Source organism: Perognathus longimembris, chromosome 7 (genome assembly GCF_023159225.1).
Source record: "Perognathus longimembris pacificus isolate PPM17 chromosome 7, ASM2315922v1, whole genome shotgun sequence".
Classification (NCBI taxonomy): Eukaryota; Metazoa; Chordata; class Mammalia; order Rodentia; family Heteromyidae; genus Perognathus; species Perognathus longimembris.
This window is the reverse complement of record NC_063167.1, coordinates 65,791,702-65,814,772: the sequence shown is the minus strand read 5'-3', so window position 1 is coordinate 65,814,772 and position 23,071 is coordinate 65,791,702. Positions and strand designations below refer to the sequence as shown.

The following is a 23,071-nucleotide window of genomic DNA, read 5'->3' as shown; positions in this document are numbered from 1 at the left end:
AGAAAGAGGGAATATAATGTGGCAGAAGCCAAGGGAGCATGATGTTTCTGGGAGGAAGGGAGCTGGACTAGCAATCTCTTACACTTCACAGCCTGAAAGAAGGTGAGAATTGCTAAATGTCCACCAGACTTAACAACTTGGTAGTCAAAACTAACTTTGGCAAGAACTGCTTGAGGAAGTAATGTTACAGAAGTCAGAGTACACTAGATTGAGAGAAAGGACACAACTAAGAAAATAAGCCATGGGAGAGTTGTTTGTTTTTGGTTTCTTGTGGGGCTGGTCTTAGACTTGAACTCAGGGCTGGAGCATTACCACTGAGTTTCTTTTGTTCAAGGCTAGCACTCTACCATTTGAGCCACAGCTCCGTGTCCAGGTTTTTTGGTACTTTAGTGGAGATAAGATTCTTACAAATTTTCCTGCCCAGAGTGGCTTTGAACTGTAATCCTCAGATCTCAGGAGGCTGAGTCATCAGTGCCCTGCTCTGTGTTCTTTTTTAATTTGAAAGGGCACAAGGAAACAGTTGAATATAGAAAACAAGGTAATAATAATTGAAATAGGTCACTGTAGAGTTATGAGATGCGATTTGACTTTGAGTGCAGTTATGTACTGATAAGTCAAAACGCCACCAGCCATTGTACACTGTACAGCACGATACACTGTAGAGTGTGGGTTGAGTCTCTTCCTGGTGGTGTGGCTGCTTGGAGCTGTGGCTGGTCGCTGCTGCCTCATATCACTTACCCTTAACCTAGGAACACAAAAAAGGGCAAGTAGTTTCTGTTAAATACATCCTGCTCTCACTTCATCATTGAGTTGAAAACTCATAACCCAAGCCATGGAGCAATGGAGAGCATCTGGAGGCAGGGCAGGTGGAGGGGTGATGCTGTTGTAACAGGCTCCTTTCCTTTATTGTAAGATGGCAGTGGCAGAGGGGTGTGGAAGGGACTTTGTGGTTGGGCTTTTAGAGTTGAGCTATTGGTGACTTAATGATTTCCCTGGGATAGGAAGCAGGGTCACCTGCATAGACTGAGAAGAATGGTGGAAGGTCTTGGGTTAGAGTATGGAAAAGGTATAATCATTTGGACTGTGAGAGAGCAGTACTGACTACAAAATTTAATTGGAATCCTGGGGTCAGTTTGAGATTGATGTCTCTTGTGGTTTGAATATTGGGTCACTTGTCCAAGGCAGCAGTATTCAAAGGTTTCATAGCATGGTGAAATTATGGCATCATGAGGTCTCTGATCGTATCAGTGGATAATTTCGTAGTTTCATGTGCTATCAAGTTTAAAGGCCTACCTAGCCGCAGTTGAAAGCTCTGCCTAGTTGCAGTTGAAAGCTCTGCCTAGCTGCAGTTGAAAGCTCTTGAAGCATGACTTTGAATAGTATAGTTTGCTGTGCCTCTGTCTCTCTCTGTCTCTCTCTCTGTCTCTGTCTCTCTCTCTCTCTCTCTCTCTCTCTCTCTCTCTCTCTCTCTCTCTCTCTCTCTCTCTCTCTCTCTCTCTCTCTCTCTCTCTTTGCTCCCTGGCTGCCATGAGATGAGCAGCCTTGTCTACCACAATTTCCTACTGCCATGATATTCTGCCTGACACCAGGCCCAAAGAAATATAGCCAGCTGACGTTGGCCTAAAACCTCAGCCATAAGCTAAAGTAAAAGTTTTTCTTTTTAAATAGACTTTTTTCAGGTATTTATCTTTCACAGTGATGGAATGCTACATAAAAGGATGACCATCAGTTGTTAGGTAAACCAGTTCTACTACTTCAAATGGCTTTCTCTAGCAGCCAACTAAATAGGATACATATAGGAGAGGCCTGCAGAGCTTTGGGATTTGAGAGATCCAGGTGGCCACAAGTCATTTTGGTAGCTGTTCCCTAAGAAGATGGGCACATGGGCTGGTGACTACAGGGCCTGGCTTACCAAACCTGCAGAGCTATAGTTTAAGCCCACAAATGACTGTCCAGTAGCTTGACAATGCCTTCTAGCAGGAATTGATTTTTTTCTGTTTAAGAAAAATTGATAACATTGTAGAGGTGGAGAACCATTTATTCATTTGTCTTAAGGAAAAATGATAGATTATATCAAGTTCAGTGAGTCTGACTTGTCCAAAGAAGAGTATCGTGACAGTCCATTTATCTCAAGAAGCTAAAACATGTTTCTCTCACTTATCAACAATACAAAAAAAGAATTCCACTTAATGTTTGTTTAAATACCTAGGAAATCATGTTGAGTTAAATTAAATTGACATTTATTTGATAAAAAGAGTATCATCCTGAAGTACTCATGATAGTTCAAGCTGCTTTCTTTTTTCCTTAAGACTTCCTTTCACCTAATCTATTTAGTCTCTTTTCCAGAATAGCTAGTGCTACAAGAATATGTATATATGGATTTAAGAAAATTTGGTCTTAGGGGCTGGGAATGTGGCCTAGTGGTAGAGTGCTTGCCTTGCATGCATGAAGCCCTGGGTTCGATTCCTCAGCACCACATAAACAGAAGAAGCTGAAAGTGGTGCTGTGGCTCAAGAGGTAGAGTACTAGCCTTGAGCAAAAAGAAGCCAGGGACAGTGCTCAGACCCTGAGTCCGAGCCCTAAGACAGAAGAAAAGGAAGGAAGGAAGGAAGGAAGGAAGGAAGGAAGGAAGGAAGGAAGGAAGGAAGGAAGGAAGGAAGGAAGGAAGGAAGGAAACTTGTTCTTAGACCTGAAGACATAAAATATAAGGGGACAACTATTTACTTTTTTAAAAGTCAATCTTCTATAAGAGAATTTTCATAAATATCTCATTTAAATCATTATTATTATATGTATGCATGTGCACATGCATGTATGTGCCTGATCTGGAGCTTGAACTCTGGGCCTGAGCACTGTCCCTGAAGTGATGTTTTTTTTGTTGTTTTTTCCCCACATCCCCCAAGACTAGTGCTCTGCCACTTGAGCCACAGATGCACTGCCCAGCTTTCTGCTGGTTAACAAAGATAAAATCTCATGGACTTTCCTGCCCCACCTAGCTTTAAACCATATCCCTTAGATCTCAGCCTCCTGAGTAGCATTATAGGCTTGAGCCATCAAGTGCCCAGCATTAAATCATTCTTTATTTTTTTAATGTGAGTTATTCAACATTCAACACTTACTTAATAGACTGCTTACTGTGTGTGCCAGAGAATACAGTGGCAAGCAGGACACACTAGCTCCCTCCTAATGAAGCTTATAGATTACCCAATGAGAGATTGGGTAACTGATACACAAAAATATTCTGCAGAGAAATGATAATAGGCATATGAAACTGTAACCCCTCTGTACTTCACTTTGACAATAAAGGGGGGAAAAAGCTTTAAAAAAAGAGAGAGAAATAATAACAGGCTAATTATGCAGCAAACATAGGTTACCTAGCTAGGGAAGGCCTTTATAGGAAAAGTCATTTAAGTATACATTATATTGATGAGCAGGATTTTGTGTTCTTTGATTTATGCTGAACGTTTGGACCCACAGCTTCAAGCATGCTACGTATACACTCTATCAATGAGCTCTCTACATTTTAAGGATCATCTCCCATATTATTATTATTATTATTATTATTATTATTATTATTAGCCAGTCCTGCGGTTTGAACACATAGCCTGGGTAATGTCCCTGAGCTTCTTTTACTCAAGTTAGCTCTCTACTACTTGACCCACAGTACCACTTCTGGCTTTTTCTGTTTATGTGGTACTGAGCCCAGGACTTCATACATGCTGGGCCAGCACTCTACCACTCGGCCACATTCCCAGCCTCCTATGTTATTCTTTACAGCTTTCTGCAGCAGAGGTGTTTTGGTAGCTTAGGAAGGTTCATCATGAGCTTCAGCATTCCTTTGAACACACAGATTTCATCTGCTTGGCTAAGGTTGGATGAACTGTTGGAGAAATGCCATCCACAGACACAGCAGCGATAGGTACTGAAGAGAACAGCCAACTCGGGAAAAATCTTCACAGGACATTGTTGTTTTCACCTAGCTGGCTTTGTGAAGTTTCATTGCTTTGATCTAACTGTACTTATTCGTGACTTGTAACTGGTTCCTACAAGTAGAGAAGCAGTCCCAAAATGCCTATCTGTTCTGTGACTGGAATCAGTTGAAATTGGTCCCTAGCTGTCAATGGAGTTGTTGAGGGAAAGTTGCCTCTGAAAAGAATAACTTAAGATTCACCCATGTAGTCTCTCTGTTTACAGAGCACTTGTCATCCACCTTTCCTAACAACTGAATAACCTGTTCCTAAGCACTTTTGCCATGTTGTTATAAGCTGTGCTTGCAGGTTTATAACCAAGCTGAACTTGAACTCATGAACCTCTAGTCTCAGTAGCTGGGATTATAAGTGTGAGCCACCACACCCTGTGTATACATGCGTATATATGCATACCTGCTTTCAGTGGTTTCTATTATCCAGGATTCTGAAATTTGAGTAGTTCCTACATTGATGTGTTCATTATACTAAAGATGCTAGAAGTTAAAATTGTATTTACTGAAATCTATTGCTCTTAACTAGATAAAAGTAGGTAAAAGCCTTGTTTTCGTATTGCATTCATTTTCTTTTTCTTTTTTTTTAAATTTTAACTTGTATTTATTCTTATTTGTTGGGTTCCAAGCATATTGCATTCATATATACACATATAATATATAACATATTACATATGTTGAGTTTTTATACAAAATATTGATTAGAACTATATGAATATTTGTCCCTGAGTTATTACAACTTGACAAATACTGTCTTTTTAAAAAATTTTTATTGTCAAAGTGATGTACAGAGAGGTTACAGTTTCATATGTTAGGCATTGGATACCTTTCTTTTACTGTTTGTTACCTCCTCCCTCATTCCCCCCTCTCCCCTCCCCCTTTCCATCTCCCCCCATGAGTTGTTGAGTTGGTTTACACCAAATGGTTTTCAAAGTATTGCTTTTGGAGTCATCAAACAAGTACTTTTTGTAAGGTTGTAGTAGAGTATGGGAAAGCTATGGTTCTGTCTTATGTAATATAATTCCCATTAGACACCAAGTGTAAATCTCTTCTTTTTTAACTTCCAGCTTTATTTACTTTTTCTGTTAGGGGTGACACAAGCAACTCCATTTTGATTGTGATAATTTGGTTGAATTCTTTCACAATACATATTTCACAAGATAAAGAAGTATAACTTTATCAGAATGATTCCAGTATTGAGAGATTACAGAATAGAAATAATATTCAAAGGAAAGAAGAGAAGGAGGGGGGAAGAAAGGAATCTTGTTCCATTATCAAAATTGTGTATTTATGGTGTATAGAAGCTCATGGTTTATCAGCAAACTGTATCTGGTAATATAATAATATTTGTTTAATTATATTTATATATTTATTTTCTTTTCTGATTTCTCTTTATTCTCTAGCATGCTTTTCGCCCAAAGGAGACTCTGTTCCCTTGGCAATAAAGTAAAATTTCTGAAGACAATTTCATCTTCAAAATCCCTTGGATTCTCTACTTCTGCTGTAGGTATTGCTTATCACGAACTGACAAACATCCAGTATGTTGAGTTTTTTGTTTTTTAAAGAAGCTTTCTTGCCCTCAGGTACCTTTATTTTTGCAATGCTAAGGGTTGAATCCAGGGCTTTGCATGGTAGAGGCAAGCACCACACCATTGCATGTCCAGCATCTGTTATATCGAAAGGATCTTGATATGTTGCTCATGCTGAACTTGAGCTCACTGTGTAGCCCCGGCTGGTCTCAAACTTGTGATCCTGCTGCCTTAGCCCCTCAAGTGCTGGGATTACCTGTTTATTCTACAAAGCCTGACTTTCCAGTTGCTTTTAGTGAGTACTTCATTGGAATGGGTGTATCTGTTATGTAATGTGTCTTATACTTGACCAGACTACCATTCACTGAGCAACTGCTTGCCTGTCTATGGCTCAGACAATATACTGGGCATTATATATCCATGATTATTTTATCTCCCCCCAAACCCATAAACTTTTGCATGAATTTTTGTACTCCTATTTTACACACAAGAAGGCAAAGGTTAAAGATAAGTCTAGTAACTTGCCCAAAGTCAAAGTTTGGAAACCCAGATACCACAGTCACCCTAATGTCTACATTCTTTTTTTTCTTCACTCAAGAAAGATATTATAGTAACTAAAAGTGCAGGTTCTATGACTTTCAGTTTATAGAAAATACAGAGGAACAGGTAAAATGTCAGCATGGAAAGCAAACAAATCCAGAATATGGGTCATGCCATAGGACAGTAACTGGTCGGCTTCACAGATGTGAGCAGCATGAGGAACATGTGGAAGGGTATGTGGAGGGACTGCTCTGGGATGAAGACAGGCTCGAGACCCATAACCACAATGCAGCATCCATGGATCTTGCATAGGAACTCAATCCAATCTTCTTAGTGTTATCTAGGGACAAAGTTATAAATCTTAATTGGGGGGGCTGGGGATATGGCCTAGTGGCAAGAGTGCCTGCTTCATATACATGAGGCCCTGGGTTCAATTCCCCAACACCACATATACAGAAAATGGCTAGAAGTGGCGCTGTGGCTCAAATGGCAGAGTGCTAGCCTTGAGCAAAAAGAAGCCAGGGACAGTGCTCAGGCCCTGTGTCCAAGCCCCAGGACTGGCCAAAAAAAAAAAAAAATCTTAATTAGGGTTGTGTGTTTCTTTGGTGCCAATCCTGGGGTTTGGACTCAGGGTTTGTGTGCTGTCCTTGAGCTTTGTTGCTCGGTGCTAGCATTGCGCAATTTGAGCAGAGGGAACTTTCTTATCAAGCCAATTGGATCTAACTTGTTTTAGCAAGTTGTTTATTAATTTATTTGTTATCATTATTAATACTATTAACTTAGCATCAGCATAGTTTCAGCTTCTTGTTGTGGAAATTCAGCAAGAGTGAGTTTGCTGCTAGCCCAGGCAGGAAAGACTAGATTCTTTTCTCCAATTAACTGCCACGATAGCCAGAAGTGGAGCTGTGGCTCAAGTGGTAAAACACTATCCTTGAGGAAAAAAGCCCAGGGACAGCACCCAGGCCCTGAATTCAAGACCTAAGGCGCGCGCTCACGCGCACGCACGCACACACACACACACACACACACAGCAGTAACTCTAATAGAAAAAGGCTTTTTACTAGAAAAGAAAAAGGAGAGAATTAAGATACTGGAGACAATATCTTGATAATTATGAACTCTAATATGCATATGAGTGTTTTGAGTTATGTCAAATCACCATTTCTGAAATTCAGAAATAGTAGAAGATTGGTAAGTCTATGTTAGCCAACATAATTCTCACCTCTCAACTTTTATGTAGGTTTAAGATGTTCAACTTCTTCTCCATGTAAATGTCATGAATGTCACTTCATAAGTATCTTGAATTGTGTCTCTTATTTATCGCTGTTATTAATTACCCCGTCCCTTTCCCTTTCCTATACACAGGAGTTGGCTGAATGAAGCCAAGGAAATGAGAGTAGTCACCAAAGGTGACCATACAAAACTGTAATATGTGTGTGCGTGTGTATGTGTGTGTGTGTGAGAGAGAGAGAGAGAAAATGAAAAATAATGTGATTACTATTTCACTGGTGCAGCTTTGTTAGACTAGACATGCCTGGAATCCATCTGAAGACTTACTGATCCTATAATTCAAAAACTTTATAGGTGATTTTGATATATCCTATTTAGAAACCATTGAAAATGCATTAAACTTGCATATTATTTGAGATTAAAAAAAATTTAGCCCTAGGCCTGAGAATATGGCTTAGCAGTATAGTGCTTGCCTAGCATGCATGAAGCCCTGGGTTTGATTCCTCAGTACCACATTAACAGAAAAAGCCAGAAGTGGTGCTATGGCTCAAGAAGTAGAATGCTACCCTTGAGCAAAAAGAAGCCAGGGACAGTGCTCCGGCCCTGAGTCCCAAACCCCAGGACTGGGCGGGGGAGGGGGGAACTAGCCCTCTCCACACCCGGCAAGAGAATGACTGAGTTATGGCACACTTTCATGTTTCATTGGAAAACTAAACCTGTAGCATCATTTTAAGGACCATATCAAAAACATCCCTGCTGTTCATGAGAGGTTTTGCATTTTAATAATCTCATAGATAAGCTAAAATAACTCTTCTTCCTATTAACAGAGGAAATGCAAAAGTAGACAGGTCAGTGTTTTTAGAGCAGTATTGGTAAGTCTGTAAGGTGGAATTTAGAATTAGGTTATTTACTGTAAACCTACTTTATCAGAAGCTTCTATTTATCCACTATTCGTAATACCACTGAAAAACTACTATGAAGTTTGCTTCTGAGGAAGAGAGTAGAATGGAATGAGCTATGCTTTTCCATTTTACTCGCTTTTTTATAAAGCTTTATTATTTCTATAATTTTAAGTAAATAATGTTTTGAATGCCAAAGGGGAAAAATACTGCTTATATAGCAGGAAGAGAAATCAACAGACACTCAGATGAAAGTTGTTCTACATTTCCTATTTTATACCCAGACTCTGAAGACAAGGGAAAGAGAGAGTGGGGAAAAGTAATAATGATTGTCCCTTAGAAGAAATTTTAAAAACAGTTTCTTCTGAGGCAAGTATGAGTGACCACGGTATGGGAATATGAATTCAAGTTACTCAGGCTTGCTCTACTGTAGTAGAGGTTACAGGGGCTTTTACAGTCCCCACAAAACACAGCCACGAATGAGTGTATTTTCAAAATACAGTGTTGTGGTCTTTGGTAGATGACTTCACATTTTGTCTTATGGCATTCTTAGCTGTACCATTGGGAGAAACTAGATGTCAATCTATCATTATTATGGATACTTTCACCAGAGAAACTGGAAGAAATCTGGTGACTAGCCAGAGAGGCATGCAATGAATCAATTGGTATGGAAGAAAAGAGAGTAGCAAGAAAGATTTAACAAATGAGTTGTGACAGAAGGAGGAAGGGTGTTTTGAGGATAGGCAGCCAATAAATTAATAGAACAGAAGAAAACAAAGCAAGCTAGACAATGCAGTCCGAATGAATAAATTGGAAATGGCTAGTCTCTTTCAAGGGTCACATGTTGATGATGAGTGGTCAGACTTTAGGTGGACATTGAAAGCATAAGTAGTTTTCTCTATACTTGCTGTGCAACTTTGTTGTAGACCTTTAAGCTGCTATAAATTAATTGGCTAACTAATTAATTAAGTCTAATCCAGGCCCTGGTGGCTCATGCCTATAATCCTAGCGATTCAGAAGACCAAAATCTGGAGGATCTGTTCCAGACAGGTCCAGGAAGAAAAATCCACTAGCCTCCACCTTCAAAAAGCAGGACTGGAGGCATGGCTCACGTGGTAGAGCACCAGCCGAGCAAGCACACGACTGAATTCAAACTCTCTTCCTGTACAAAAAATCAAATCAAATCCAGTATTTCTTATAGAAAAAGAAACTTCTAAAGTCTAAATACTTGCAGCTGAAGCACAAAAAAGTATGTGTTTTACAACAAAGGAGACATTTTTCCTTCTTCTTCAGTCTGTCCTTCCCTAAAGAAGACTTTTACATGTGGAAACAGTATTTATTGTGTGTTTAATCAACACCTAACACCACTCAACCCCGTTTAGTGCAAAGTTAAGTAACTTAAAGTTATCTTAATTGTGTCTGCGAGAATCCTCACTATGTTCTAAGTGTGCACTAGGCTTAAGTACATATATTATGTGTCTTTTTATTTGACTGCATATATTATGTGTTTTCCCCTAGTGGATTTGCCACATTTCACCCACACAGACTTCACAGGGAAGGCATTCATTTTCAGCCATATCAAGTATCCTGCTTACTTCATATGCTAATTGTTTTTATGTTAATTTGGAACAGAGCTCTATCTGGCTTGAGAGCTCTTTGAGCTAAATGGTCTTGTAAATTTTAATTCGGGGATAGGCATGTTTTACAGAGTACAGAGCATGGCTTTTAGGAAGTAATTGTTCTCAAGCCCACTTTGATCTTGATTTACCTCTCTTTCTGTCTCAGCCTCAGATCCACATTTCCAGGTGTTGTGCTGGTTTGTTTAGCTTGTAATCAAATCATATTGCCTGTGCCTAGAAAGAAAGGCAAAATGGCCCAGAGCTGTGTATGTGGGTGAGAGAAATGCACACACACACACACACACACACACACACACACACACACATACATACACACACTCCATCTCTCTGATGACCCTCCTACATTCCCTTTCTGTCTTCCCTTCCCTTTTCCTCCCTTCCCTTCCCTTTCCTGCCCTGCCCTGCCTTCTTTCTTCTTTCTTCCTTTCTCAGGGCCTTGCACTTGCTCAGCTTACTTGCTTGTCTGGAACTCTAATACCTGAAATAGGTTTTTGCTGGTTATTGTGGAGATGCCCAGGCAGGCTTTGAACCACAATCCTCTGGATCTCATCCTCTTGCATAGGTAGGATTACAAGCATGAGCTATCCTGGCCCACACCTGGCTCCTTTTATTTTTGTTTTTTTAAGGCAAGTTTCTCACAGGCTAATGTCCTGTCCCCAGCCCTCCTGCCTCCACTGGCACTATAGGCATGTGTCACCCAATTCTTAAAGTGAATAAAGGAAAAGGTTAAATCATGATTTGCGCATATATAAAAATAAACATGTGCTAAAATTTGTGACTTTACTGAAATGATATGAGGGCCCCGAATTTAGGAGTCCAGAGGGAAAGTCAGAATGCACCCATTTATCTGAAATAAAGGAAATGAATTGTAAATTAAAGCAAAATCTGGTTTTTCCACACGTTGAAGTCAAAGCTCTGTTGTCAGTAGCAATGTGTATGCCTATTTACCTTCACTCAAAGACAAATTCTATACCTACTTGATCCGATGCATGTTTTCCAATTAAAATGTTCATTATTTATAGGCATGGAGAATGTCCAATCATATCTGGAATCCAAAATAAGTTAATACATGAGGGGACAGGTATGTAAGCTTTGCACTGATACTCTAGGCTGTGGGCTAGTATTGGTCATTTTGTATGGCCCATATGTCAGGAAAAAAAGATTCCCCATTCCTGTGAGGGAGTCTGTTTTCCTTCCTTTTCATTCATTTGTTCAGTCAACACAGGTTATAAAATAGCTACATTATCTGGCAAAAAATAACTACAAAATAAATCAAGTAAATATATCCTGCTTCAATACTACAGTTAATATGCGTACTTCTGATTTTATTGTAACTGCCTTTCTGCTTGAGTCTTTAAGTCATCATTCCTTAAATGGTCTTCCACCATTTGCAGGCACATTCTGTTATTCTGTTCTGCCATCTAGTGGCAGAAGACAGTCATTTGTCTAGGTCTTTTTGTTTTTTGTTGTTTTTTTTAGTCTGTAGTCATACCTGGAAAAACATGCATAACCTATGAGGTGATGTTGTTTATGCCTGCTTGTTTGAGGAGCGTTTTATCCAGAGGGGGGAAGAGGGCATGTTTTGAAAGTACCCTGGAAACTTTTAAAAATCTGCTGTGTCGAGATGCAATAAGCTGTACAATAAATAAGGGGGGCGGGGGGAAGATGCAATAAACTGTATCCATTTAAAATTAAAACTTAATTGATCATTTGATGCCATAAAATGCTTGTCAAATCAACATACAGAGCATATCCATCCTAAAACATTCTTCAGGTTCCTTTTATTTTTGTAAGTTAGTACAGCAGCTTACCATGTAGCCGAGGTTTGCCTGGAACTCACAATGCTCAACTTCCTGAGTGCTAGGATTACAAGCACACACCAACACACCAGCCTCCTTGTGTTCCTTTGCAGTTCATTCTTCATTAGTTTTATTTTTCTTCAGCAGTATAGGGTAGTTGGAACTTTTTTATATTTTATATAATTTTGAGATTATGTCATACATACCATCTTATTTGTGTTATTTTTGATCATGTATTTTATTTTATTTTATTTTATTTTTTATCTCTTTTTGGGGGGCCGGTCCTGGGCCTTGGACTCAGGGCCTGAGCACTGTCCCTGGCTTCTTTTTGCTCAAGACTAGCACTCTGCCACTTGAGCCACAGCACCAGTTCTGGCCTTTTCTATATATGTGGTGTTGAGGAATTGAGCCCAGGTCTTCATGTATAGGAGGCAAGCACTTTTGCCACTAGGCTATATTCCTAGCCCTAATCACGTATTTTAAGTAGTGTGATGTGTCCATACTCTTATCTTTTGAACTTTGGATACTATATCTTTATATGAATAGACCATACTTTACCTGTTGATGAACCTTCAGATTGCTTCCAGGTCTTGGCTTCTGTGATTATGATTGTTATGAACATTTGTGTACCAGCCATTTATAGACATAAATTTTCATATTCTTGGGTAGACATATAACAGTGGAGTGACTTAGTTATATAGTAGATTTTCTTAATTTTTACCTATGTGGAAAGCCATTTTTCCAAAAATGGATAAACCATTTGATGTTCCCTTCAGTGCTGTGTAGTGTTCCACTGGCCCACACTTGTCAACACTGGGTCTCTACAACCATACCGTGTATGCTGTATCACTATGGTTTAAAATTTCATTTCTCTGGTAACTAATGGTATTGAGTGTTTAAAAAAAACTGCTTTGGATCAGTTCTTCATTTTCTGTGAAAAGGCTTTCAGATCTTTTGCCTATTTTAAATTAGAATATCTTTTTATTGAATTGCAAAAAATGTTTTTGTTTTTGTTTTTTTTTTGGCCAGTCCTGGGCCTTGGACTCAGGGCCTGAGCACTGTCCCTGGCTTCTTCCCGCTCAAGGCTAGCACTCTGCCACTTGAGCCACAGCACCGCTTCTGGCCATTTTCTGTATATGTGGTGCTGGGGAATCAAACCTAGGGCCTCGTGTATCCGAGGCAGGCACTCTTGCCACTAGGCTATATCCCCAGCCCGCAAAAAATGTTTATATATAGGTGTTTGTAAGTATTTTGTGGCCCAACTGAAAATATATGGGATACAGAGCCAGGGATGTCAGACTGGGGCCCTATCTGAAAAATAAGCTAAAAACAAGCAAACAACAACAAAAAATACTAGAGGCAGAGCTCAAGTGGTAAAGTCAGTGGCTGGAAAACACGGGACTCCTGACTTCAATCCCTAGTACAACTGGAGGGTTGGAGAGGCGATGATTTAGAATTATTTCCACTGAATGATATCTTAATAGATTTTTAAGTTAGGCAATGACAGCCATTAGCTTTTCTTGTGTGCATCCCTTTATGATAGTGAAGTTAGAGGACAGGATGGAGATTAGTCTCATGTGAAGAAAAGCAGAGACAGAAACAGATTTAAAGCAAAACACTGTACATTTCAAGTTCTTGCTTTTGGTTATCTTTGAACCTTAGGGTGCATCTCTCCCTATCTCATGATGACATGTAGTATCTACTAAATCCCTTTTACCTAAACTGTTTATAATGGAGATTGTGTCCACAGATACTTCTGCAACTTCCAGGGTACCTGATGTGCACGAGGCTCTTCCCCATACGCAAGCTGAGGCAGGCCTGTGCTTTCCGCCCAGGCCACAGTGCTGCCCTGAGAAATCAGAGATGGCCAAAGCAGCCAAACTCGATCATGCAAACAAAAGAAACTCAGAGAAAAAGACTCAAGAAAGAAAGACTGTTACAGTTTATAAACAAAACAAGACAAGAAGTGTGGGAAATGCTAAAGCTAGGAATGAAACAATACGAATGTCATCACTGTGGATTTTGAAATGTATGCATGTAGGTATGCATGTGTGTAGATACATACACATTTAAGTATGTGTGTACATGATATATATGTAGCCTGCTCTCATTCTCTATTATTATTACTAATTACTATTTTGGGAGTTGTGGCCCCGGATTATTTGTATAAGGCTTTCATTCATAGATTATGGTTTATAGATGTCAACAGCCTTGATTTCCCCAGCTTCGGCCCTTAATTTGGGAATAACTTTTTCCATACCTGTCCCATCCCATCTGCCTGCATCTGGTCTTATCAACCAAGTCCTGGTGAGACTTGGTTTAAACTTTAATATACTATCCTCCTAAGATCATGGGTCATTTTCATTCTTCCAAACTTGTAATATTCCAGCAGGTTTGAAGTAAACATTTTGAAGAGTTAGTAAGCTTCTTATCTTTGCCAGGCTCGCCACCTTGTGGTCAATCTGTAGAACTGCATCCTTTAGCTTCAAGCTAAAGTTTAAGCTGCGTTGGTTTTCGTGGTTGTTTTATATCAGTAATAAAACTATGTCTACTTCACAGAAGTCACCTCACATAGTTATCTTGGCCCACAAATTATGTAAACCTTATAATGTTCCTTTATACATACAGGGCTCACACCCAATGTTCCATAGGATTCCAGGTTTGTTTCATTCCCTGGTACTGGCTTTTCTGGGAGAAGTAGGGACTACGGCAATCATTTCCATCTTTCTGAATATGAGTATATTTTCACTTTGTGGGGAGTCTTGTGAAACTTTACCAATCAATTGGTTTCCCTGGGTTGCTTTAACAAACTAGGTGGCTTAAACAACAAAAATGCATTTCCTCATAGCTTGTGGGAGGACTAAAAGCTTGAGATGGATGGATTCCTCCTGAGAGGTAATCAGGAATCTATGGCAGAACTCTCCCATTTCTTCCAGTGGTTTCCTGGCAATTTTTTGTGTTCTTTGTCTTGCAATGCTCTACTCCAATTTCTGCCTTTGCCAACACACAACATTGTCCTGGTGTGTGCATGTGTCCACATTTTCCTTCCAATTTCCTCATCTAAAAACATCAGAGTACTGGGAGTCAGAATTTCAACATCTGCAACCCACCTCCACTTCATTGCAGCCATAGTTTTTTCACAAGTATTTACTGCTTCCCCCTGGGTATTCCTCTCCTGGGGCTGGCTGTGAAATCTTCTTGGCCAATAAAGCATGAAAAAAGGACATGTGTATCCAAGCAGAAACTTTTAAGAGCTCTCTCTCTCTCTCTCTCTCTCTCTCTCTCTCTCTCTCTCTCTCTCTCTTATCATAGTCTTCCAGATAGAGACAATGACATTGAGCACAACAGCAATTGAACTTCAGTACAAGTACTATCTGGACAAGAAGGAAATCTAACATTTTTGTTATTGCACCATAATTTATGCTGAATGACAAAAATACCTAACTTAATCTGAGTAATACCAAAAATTCCCTCCTAATAGGAATGGGTATTCTTCATCCATTCACCCAGAATGTTTGTGGAAATTTTACTATGTCTAGGCATGGTATTACATGTTGATTACTGCAATGATGTGAACTTGGCCACAGACCCCAGAAATCCACTCAACTACCAACTGGGCTAGGTCACAGCACCCAAATATTGTCTCAAATGCCAACCTAGATATTGCTGTGAAGGTGTTTTTAGAAGAGATTGAAAGTTAAGTGAGGAAACTTTGAGGAAAGTGCATTGTTCTCCACAATGTGGATGGCATCATTTAGTTGACAACCTTAGGTAGAGCCCCACTTCCCCAGAAGAGAATTCTGCCTTCAGACTCGAGTTGCAACTTCAGCCCTTTCCTGAGTCTGCAACGTGCAGATTTCAGAGTTCCCTGCCTCAAAATGGCATGAGCTGCTTTCTTAAAAGGAAATCTTAGTCAGGTGTCAGTAATCCTAGCTATTCAGGAGGCTGATATCTGAGGATCACAGTTCAAAGCCAGCCCAGGCACAAAAGTCCATAAGACTCTTATCTCCAACAACAACAACAAAAAAGCTGGAAGTGCTACTGTGGCTCAACTGGTAGAGCACAAAGAAGAGGCGCAGGGACAGCACCTAGGCCTGAGTTCGATGCCCAAGACTGGCAAAAAAAAAAAAAAAGATAATCTCTCACACATCCTGTTGGTTCTGAATTTCTTGAGAACCTAACACTGACACACACACACACACACACATACACACACACACACACACACACACCAGTAAGCAAGCTGTCAGAGCAGCTAGGAATTTTTTTTAAAGTACTATATACAAGGAATGCTAAAAAGAAATGCTGTAGTCTAGTGGGAGCATAAGGGATGAAACCTGGCCTATGTAACTTTTAAGTGCAATTGTATTTGGTACATAAATTATCTACTGTACATTGTGCTGACTTGTATACAAATCTATACTTTGATTGGTGGCTAATCCCTTGACATTATTTCAGTGCTATTAGACATTTGTTAAAATGCCTTTTTCTCTATCATGTGGGAGGTTTTGTCTTATAAAAGCAGTCTGTAGAGTAACATCAGGTTGAGGTGGGACTTAATCACATGTCATTGTAGAAGGCACTTTAACCTCTGGAGATTTTGCATGTGATTTACAACAGGAGTTTCAAAGATTAAAAATAGAGAAAGGCATTTTTAGTCCCATTATTGGGAATAGAATGAGAACAATGGTGTATTTAATAACCATTATCATTATCTTCCAGATTGAATTCAAATTACTTTAATACTCTATTACAAAAGTCTGCATAAAACCTGTCAATCATTTTTCTTATTTTCACCAGCTTGTTAGTGATGAGCTCAAAGCTATTTCAAGACTTTTGAGAAATTAGTATAGATGTAACTTTAGAACTTAAAGAACTAAAATATTGTACACTGTATGACAATCTTAACTTCTAATATTTTTTCTACCACAGTCTTTAGCTTGCTTCATGTGGCTAGACCTGATCTAAATGACTGGTCTATATTCTAGTAGTAGGTTAGCAAGTCTTATACAATGAAACTTAGGAGAGGATGGTAGTTCTAAATGTAGCCTGGAGAGTGAGAATATGAGATCAGATCTGAGGCTGAGCCCATTTAGGTTTGAATCTGTGAAAAGTTGTGTAATCTTAATCCTCCCAATAGCTCACTGCCATCATAGGGGGAATGAGGGCTTAGAGCTGTTGGAAATAACTAACCAGGGTAATTAAGACATATACTCTACTCTGTAATGTTAACTATTACTGGTTGGAACCCTGTATCCAATGGCTTTTAAATCACCTGATGAGTTCCTCTCACATGCCCTACCAGGAGCTCACTTACAAAAGATTGAGTGTGTTCATCAAATGATCTTCAGAGGATTGGTCACCATACATCTTAAACTGACTGTTTTGTTGGTGTTATTGTGTTGTTTTTATTATATTTCAGTCCTTTAACTTAGCTTTCTAGGGTGCTAGTTTTGTCTTTAGACAAGAATGTGATCTTAAGGTTCATAAGAAAGAGCCAGGCATAGTAACTCACACCTGTAATCCTAGCTACTCTACAGGCCCAAATCTGAGGATTCTGTTTTGAAACCAACATAGTCAGAAAAGTACATGAAACTCTTACTCCAATTAATCAGCAAAAACTGGAAATAGAGTTGTGACTCAAGTGGTAGAACACCCACCTGAGCATAAAAAAAAAAAAGCAAGAGACAGAGTAAGGACCTGAGTTCAAGCTCCAACACTAGCACAATAAATAAACTTTAAAAATTGAAGAAAAAAAAAAAAGGCATTCCTTGGATTGGGAGGAGATGGATCTCCCTCAATATTTTGTATTGGATTCTAGAACTTCTCTCTATTTCATAGGAATTCAATAGAATTATTTAATAGATAAAATCTATTCATTAATAGATAATAATAGGTAATTTATCGTACTCTTCAATGGTGATGATGGAAAATGGAAGAGTGACTTTTGATTAACTGACCTTTCCAAAGTTTTGATTGAAAAACTAAAATGACTCTTTCAATATTTATATCTTTCAGAAAATGGCCTTGAAATTCAAAAATACAAAACGAATCGAAGGAATTGATAGCAATGTGTGGTAAGTGTCTTAAAACCAATGGTAGTAATTTGGTGACATTTTTCTTTCATATTTTTATATCCTTAATTGAACAATTTTAGCCTCACCCATAGTTCAAAAGTGAAACCATTCATTTGATTCATCAATTAAAATGAAATTGAACCCCTCTGTACTTCAGTTTGACAATAAAGAATAAAAAGAAATTGAAGGAAGTTAGCCAGCCACACATGAATTTGTTCATATAGCAAATATGCCAAGATGCTAGGCACTGGACATAACAGCAGAGAGGAAAAAGAAATCTGGTTTGTGTGGCTTAACACTTTCTTCTTTGTTAATTTTTATTTTCTTTCTAAGCTATGTCTTTGCCTCTTTTTCTTCTCTTTCCTTCCTTCTCTCCTTCCTTTGTTCTTTCCTTGCTTCCTCCCTCCCTCCCTCCCACATTCTTCTTTTTGAGACAGGATCTCCAGCATGCACCCTCTATCCTACTAAATTTTTCTTACTAGTAATCTTCTCTCGTAGCTAATAAGAGAACTAAGCAATAGTTGGGAATGATTGAGAAAATGTGTATATGGTTAAATATAGCATGGAATTGAGGTTTTGTTTTGTTGTCCTTTTGTTTTGTTTTGGTTTCGTTTTGGGTTTTTTTTTTTTTGCCAGTCCCGGGGCTTGAACTCAGGTCCTGAGCACTATCCCTGCCTTCTTTTTTCTCAAGGCTAGCACTCTATCTCTTGAGCCACAGTGCTACTCCTGTATTTTTCTGTTTATGTGGTGCTGAGGAATCGAACCCAGGGCTTCATGCATGCTAGACACTCTACCACTAAGCCACATTCCCGGCCTGGAATTAAGGTTCTTAAAGAATATTATAAGGTTCATTAATTTAGTCTTCATTTTACTATTTACACAAGGTATATTTACCTTGTAGGTAATGATTTTTGTTGTTGAGAACTCTTGTTTTTGTTTCTTGGATCTGTGTGTGTGTATATGTGTCTTTGTGTGTGTGTGTGTGTGTGTGTGTGTGTGTGTATGTGTTGGTTCTAGAGTTTGAATTCAAGGCCTGGGCACTGTCCTTGAGCATTTTTACTCACAGCTAGTACCCTACCACTTGAGCTACAGTTCTACTTCTGCCTTTTTGGTGGTTAATTGGAGGTAAGAATTTCACTGACTTTCCTGCACAGGATGTCTTTGAACTGTAATCCTTATATCTCAGCCTCCTAAGTAACTAAGATTACAGGCATGAACCACCAGTGCTCAGCTATTTTTGTTTTGTTTTGTTAATCTGCAAAACTAAGTTATGTTTTTCTACTGTGTAGTAAGACCATAATCTATGCCAAACAAAGTTTGTAATTAACATATACTTACTAATATCAGTATTGTTTTTCTTACTCTTAGGACTGAATTTACCAAGTTGGCGGCAGATCCCTCTGTGGTGAATCTTGGCCAAGGGCTTCCAGATATATCGCCTCCTTCATATGTGAAAGAAGAATTATCAAAAGTTGCATTAGTCGATAGCCTGAATCAATACACAAGAGGCTTTGTGAGTATCTCAGGATGTGCAGGCACGTGTGTATATTTCATATCATGTTGTCTCTATGTGAACTTATAGTTAACTTCTGGTAAACCCAGAATTCCTCTCTTTGACCTTACCTTTCTAGGGTGAACTTCCATAACTTCTAGTCGTTTGAACCATTATTTACTACTGTTCCAAAGTGAGGGCTGGGAATATGGCCTAGTGGCAAGAGTGCTTGCCTCGTATACATGAAGCCCTAGGTTCGATTCCCCAGCACCATATATATAGAAAACGGCCAGAAGTGGCGCTGTGGCTCAAGTGGTAGAGTGCTAGCCTTGAGCAAAATGAAGCCAGGGACAGAGCTCAGGCCCTGAGTTTAAGGCCCAGGACTGGCAAAACTCAAAACAAAAACCAAAACTGCGTTGCCCAAGTATCCAAGGGTGACTAGGTTTCTATGTGGTTCTAAGAGATTCACTGGTCCATCCTGGATGAATTATTTCACCGACCCACCCAGTGATGTTGGAATGACTCAAGTTCATTCTATACAGAACAAGCACTTAGAAATTATGTATTCTCAGACCTTTTACTTAGGAGAGTTTTTATCATTAGCAAATCTTCATAACAATTCTTGTAGGAGCCTCTCTAACAGTAGGGAAAGTTGTTGGGTTTTTTTTTAATGTGCTGCTACTGGGTACTGGTGGTTTACATCTGTAATCCTAACTGCTCAAGAGGCTGAGATCTGAGGATTGCAATTTGAAGCCAGCCCAGGCAGTAAAATCTGAGACTCTTATCTCCAGTTAACCACCAAAAAGCTGGAAGTGGAGTTGTGGCTCAAGTAATAGAGCACTAATTCTGCGGGGGTGGGGGAAGGGACTCAGGAGCAGTGCCTAGTCCCAGAGTTCAAGCCCCTAAACCAGCAGTATTACTATTTAAAAAAAAATACAAAGCTAGGGTTCACAGCTATAATTCCCATTACTTGAGAGGTGGAAATTCTGGCCCAGTCAAAAAGTTAGTAAGGCACTAGCTCAAAGAATCTCTAACATAGAACCATTTCTGAACTATCAAAGAACTATCTGAACAGCTAAGAACTATCTCTGATATAGTGGTGGTCGCCTATAATCCCAGCCACAGGGAGACAGAGATAGGAGGCACCTGCTCTGAGGCTAGCCTCAAGCAAAAAATATACCACCCTATCTGAAAAATAACTAGCATTAAAAGGGCTGGAAATATGGCTTCAAGTGGTAGACGGAAGACCCTGATTCGAACCATCCTACTCTAAAAAAGAAAAACTCCGGGCTGGGAATGTGGCTTAGTGATAGAGTGCTTGCCTAGCATGCATGAAGCCCTGGGTTTGATTCCTCAGCACCACACAAACAGAAAAAAGCCAGAAGTGGCACTGTGGCTCAAGAGTGGTAGAGTGCTAGCCTTGAGCAAAAAGAACTCAGTGCTTAAGCCCTGAGTGCAAGCCCAAGGACTGGCAAAAAAAAAAAAAAGAAGAAGAAGAGGAAGAAGAAGAAGAAGAAGAAGAAGAAGAAGAAGAAGAAGAAGAAGAAGAAGAAGAAGAAGAAGAAGAAGAAAAACTCTATACATTAATCCCAAATTTTAACAATTCTTAACATTTCAGAGTCATAGCACTTCAACAATGTTGGTTCTATCAGCAAATTCAAGCTTTTGTTTTTCTTGTTAATCCAACAGGGTCATCCCTCACTTGTAAAAGCTCTGTCCTGCCTCTACGAAAAGTGTTATCAGAAGCAAATTGATCCAAATAAAGAAATCCTTGTGACAGTAGGAGCATATGGATCTCTCTTTAATGCCATCCAAGGGCTGGTTGATGAGGGAGATGAAGTAAGCATACTAACATTATTGTAATATCTGTATTATCATCATTTACTGTCCTTTGAATGTTTTACTTATTTTTGTGTTCTTTCCTTTCTCTGTTTTAAATTATTCCTGAAGTCTATCATATATACAGTAAAGCCAAAATGTAGAAGTGGATAAACTTCTATGTAACTAAAACGGGTGAAGATAGTGTGCGTTTCTAGCAGTCCAAGTTATTCCCCCAGAAGTTGCCAGTCTTCCACTTTCTAACCCCACCAGCTGGACCTTGCTGCTCTTATACTTGGTATAAGTGGGGCCACCACTCTTGGGTTTGGCTTCTGTCATTTGTCATGAGATCTGGGAGATGCATTTGTTTGGTTACTTTTTGTTCTTTTCATTTTTCCAGCCTGCTGAGAAAAGGGCAAATGTAATAGACTAACAATAAGGAAGAAAAAGAATTCTTTGTTTTTGTTGCTAAAATAACCCTTAATCTCGATCAACAAGTATTGGGTCAGTGTTGCTCTGTGTCCAGTGAAATGTGAACAGTGGAGTGTGAGGATATATAACAGTAACATCAAATCATTTCAGCCATTTTGTACTATGATGTATGACCAACTCTTAATACCTGTCTCCATTGTCGTTATACCTCCACTTTAATATTTCTTGACCTTGTTCATTTATTCAAAAATCACCAAGGATCTACTTTATGATATTAGGTGCCTCTAGAGAAAAAGATACTTTAAAAAGATAGCTTTAATGCAGGAGAAGAGCTAGACTAGCAGATGAATTAAGAGGAATGTTATGTGTAATCAGTCATGGAGAATGTACAATTCATGATGATGACCAAAGGAATCAACTTAGCTAACAGTACCGGAGAGCTCTAGAAAATAGTTCCTGCTGAGTCAGAACCATGAATATTTCTCCTGATCTGTCCTGTTCCCTCAGCCCTCCCAGAGCTCTCTTCACTGTAGCATTTCTTCAGAAAGCAGTATCTTGTGCTCAGTATATTATTTTTACATCTGCAATTCCCACAATCATGCCAGACAATAGCCTATTTAAAGACCCAAGTTAAGAAATTCAGTCATACTTCCATGCGTAGCCGCTTAATCCTGACACTCTACTAATGGAAGGTGTTGTGTCATATACCCAAGATACTATTCTTTTATTGGTTTCTCCTTTGTGCTCTGTTGGACTATCCTAAGGTACAGCCCTTGGTTTTCTTGTCTCTAATCAGTCTTCCTTGATCACTTTAGCTAATTTTTCTTTTTTCTGGTACTGGGGGTTGAACTCAGAGCCTCTCGCTCTTACTTGGCTTTTTCATTCAAGGCTGGCCCTCTATCACACCTCTTCTGGCTTTTTGCTGGTTAATTGGCAATAAGAGCCTCATGGACTTTTCTGCTGTGGTTGGCTTTGAACCACAATCCTTAGATCTCACCCTCCTAGGATTACAGATGTAAGCCACTGGTGCTTTTTCTATATATGTTTGTGTGTATGTGTGTATCCACTAAAATGTCTATACTCTCCTTTCTGCAACTACTTAGTAAAATAAAAATTAAGAAAATGTCTATATCCTTTAGAGATAGCAATTATATGAATGTTTCCAATGAACAAGTTAAAAATAGAGAACTATACACTCAAAAAAACAGCACTGTTACAAGGAAATTGTAAAATTCAGTAGACTCAGCCATTTAAATCATAAATGTTAAGACTAGAAATAGCATAAACCTTTCATGAAATGTTCTACGTTTAAAAAAGTAGGAAGACCCAAGTGTCAGTAGCTGACACCTATAATTCTAGCTACTCAGAAGGATGAGATCTAAGAATCATGATTCAAAGCCAGCCCAGGAAGACAAATCAGAGAGACACTTATCTACAATTAATTAACAAGGAGCCAAAAGTGGAGGTGTGGCCAAAGTGGTAAAATGTCAGGTGTGAGTAGAGGAAAAGCCTAGTGAGAACATGAGGCCCTGATTCAAGCCTCAGTACTGGCACACGTGAAAAAGTAAAAAGAATGATTGTTTCTTTTATGATAGTTATAAGTTGTCCAAACTCTCCTTTTAGAAATGAAAAAAAA

At 39.1% G+C, this 23,071-nt stretch overlaps 1 protein-coding gene across 3 annotated transcripts in view; it reads left to right on the top strand.

Annotated features, from left to right (window-relative positions):
• The window catches only part of Kyat3 (kynurenine aminotransferase 3), a 57,506-nt gene that overhangs the window by 11,460 nt on the left and 22,975 nt on the right, over positions 1 to 23,071 (top strand). For 2 of the 3 annotated variants that reach the window (XM_048351719.1, XM_048351717.1), the window contains exons 2-5: positions 5,383 to 5,482; positions 17,635 to 17,693; positions 19,062 to 19,206; positions 20,875 to 21,024. In XM_048351719.1, coding sequence (XP_048207676.1) covers positions 5,384 to 5,482; positions 17,635 to 17,693; positions 19,062 to 19,206; positions 20,875 to 21,024 — 453 coding nt within the window. In that variant the 5' untranslated portion in view covers position 5,383. Of the gene's footprint in view, positions 1 to 1,687; positions 1,737 to 5,382; positions 5,483 to 17,634; positions 17,694 to 19,061; positions 19,207 to 20,874; positions 21,025 to 23,071 lie in introns of those variants that run through there. The other variant, XM_048351718.1, reaches the window with a different exon arrangement.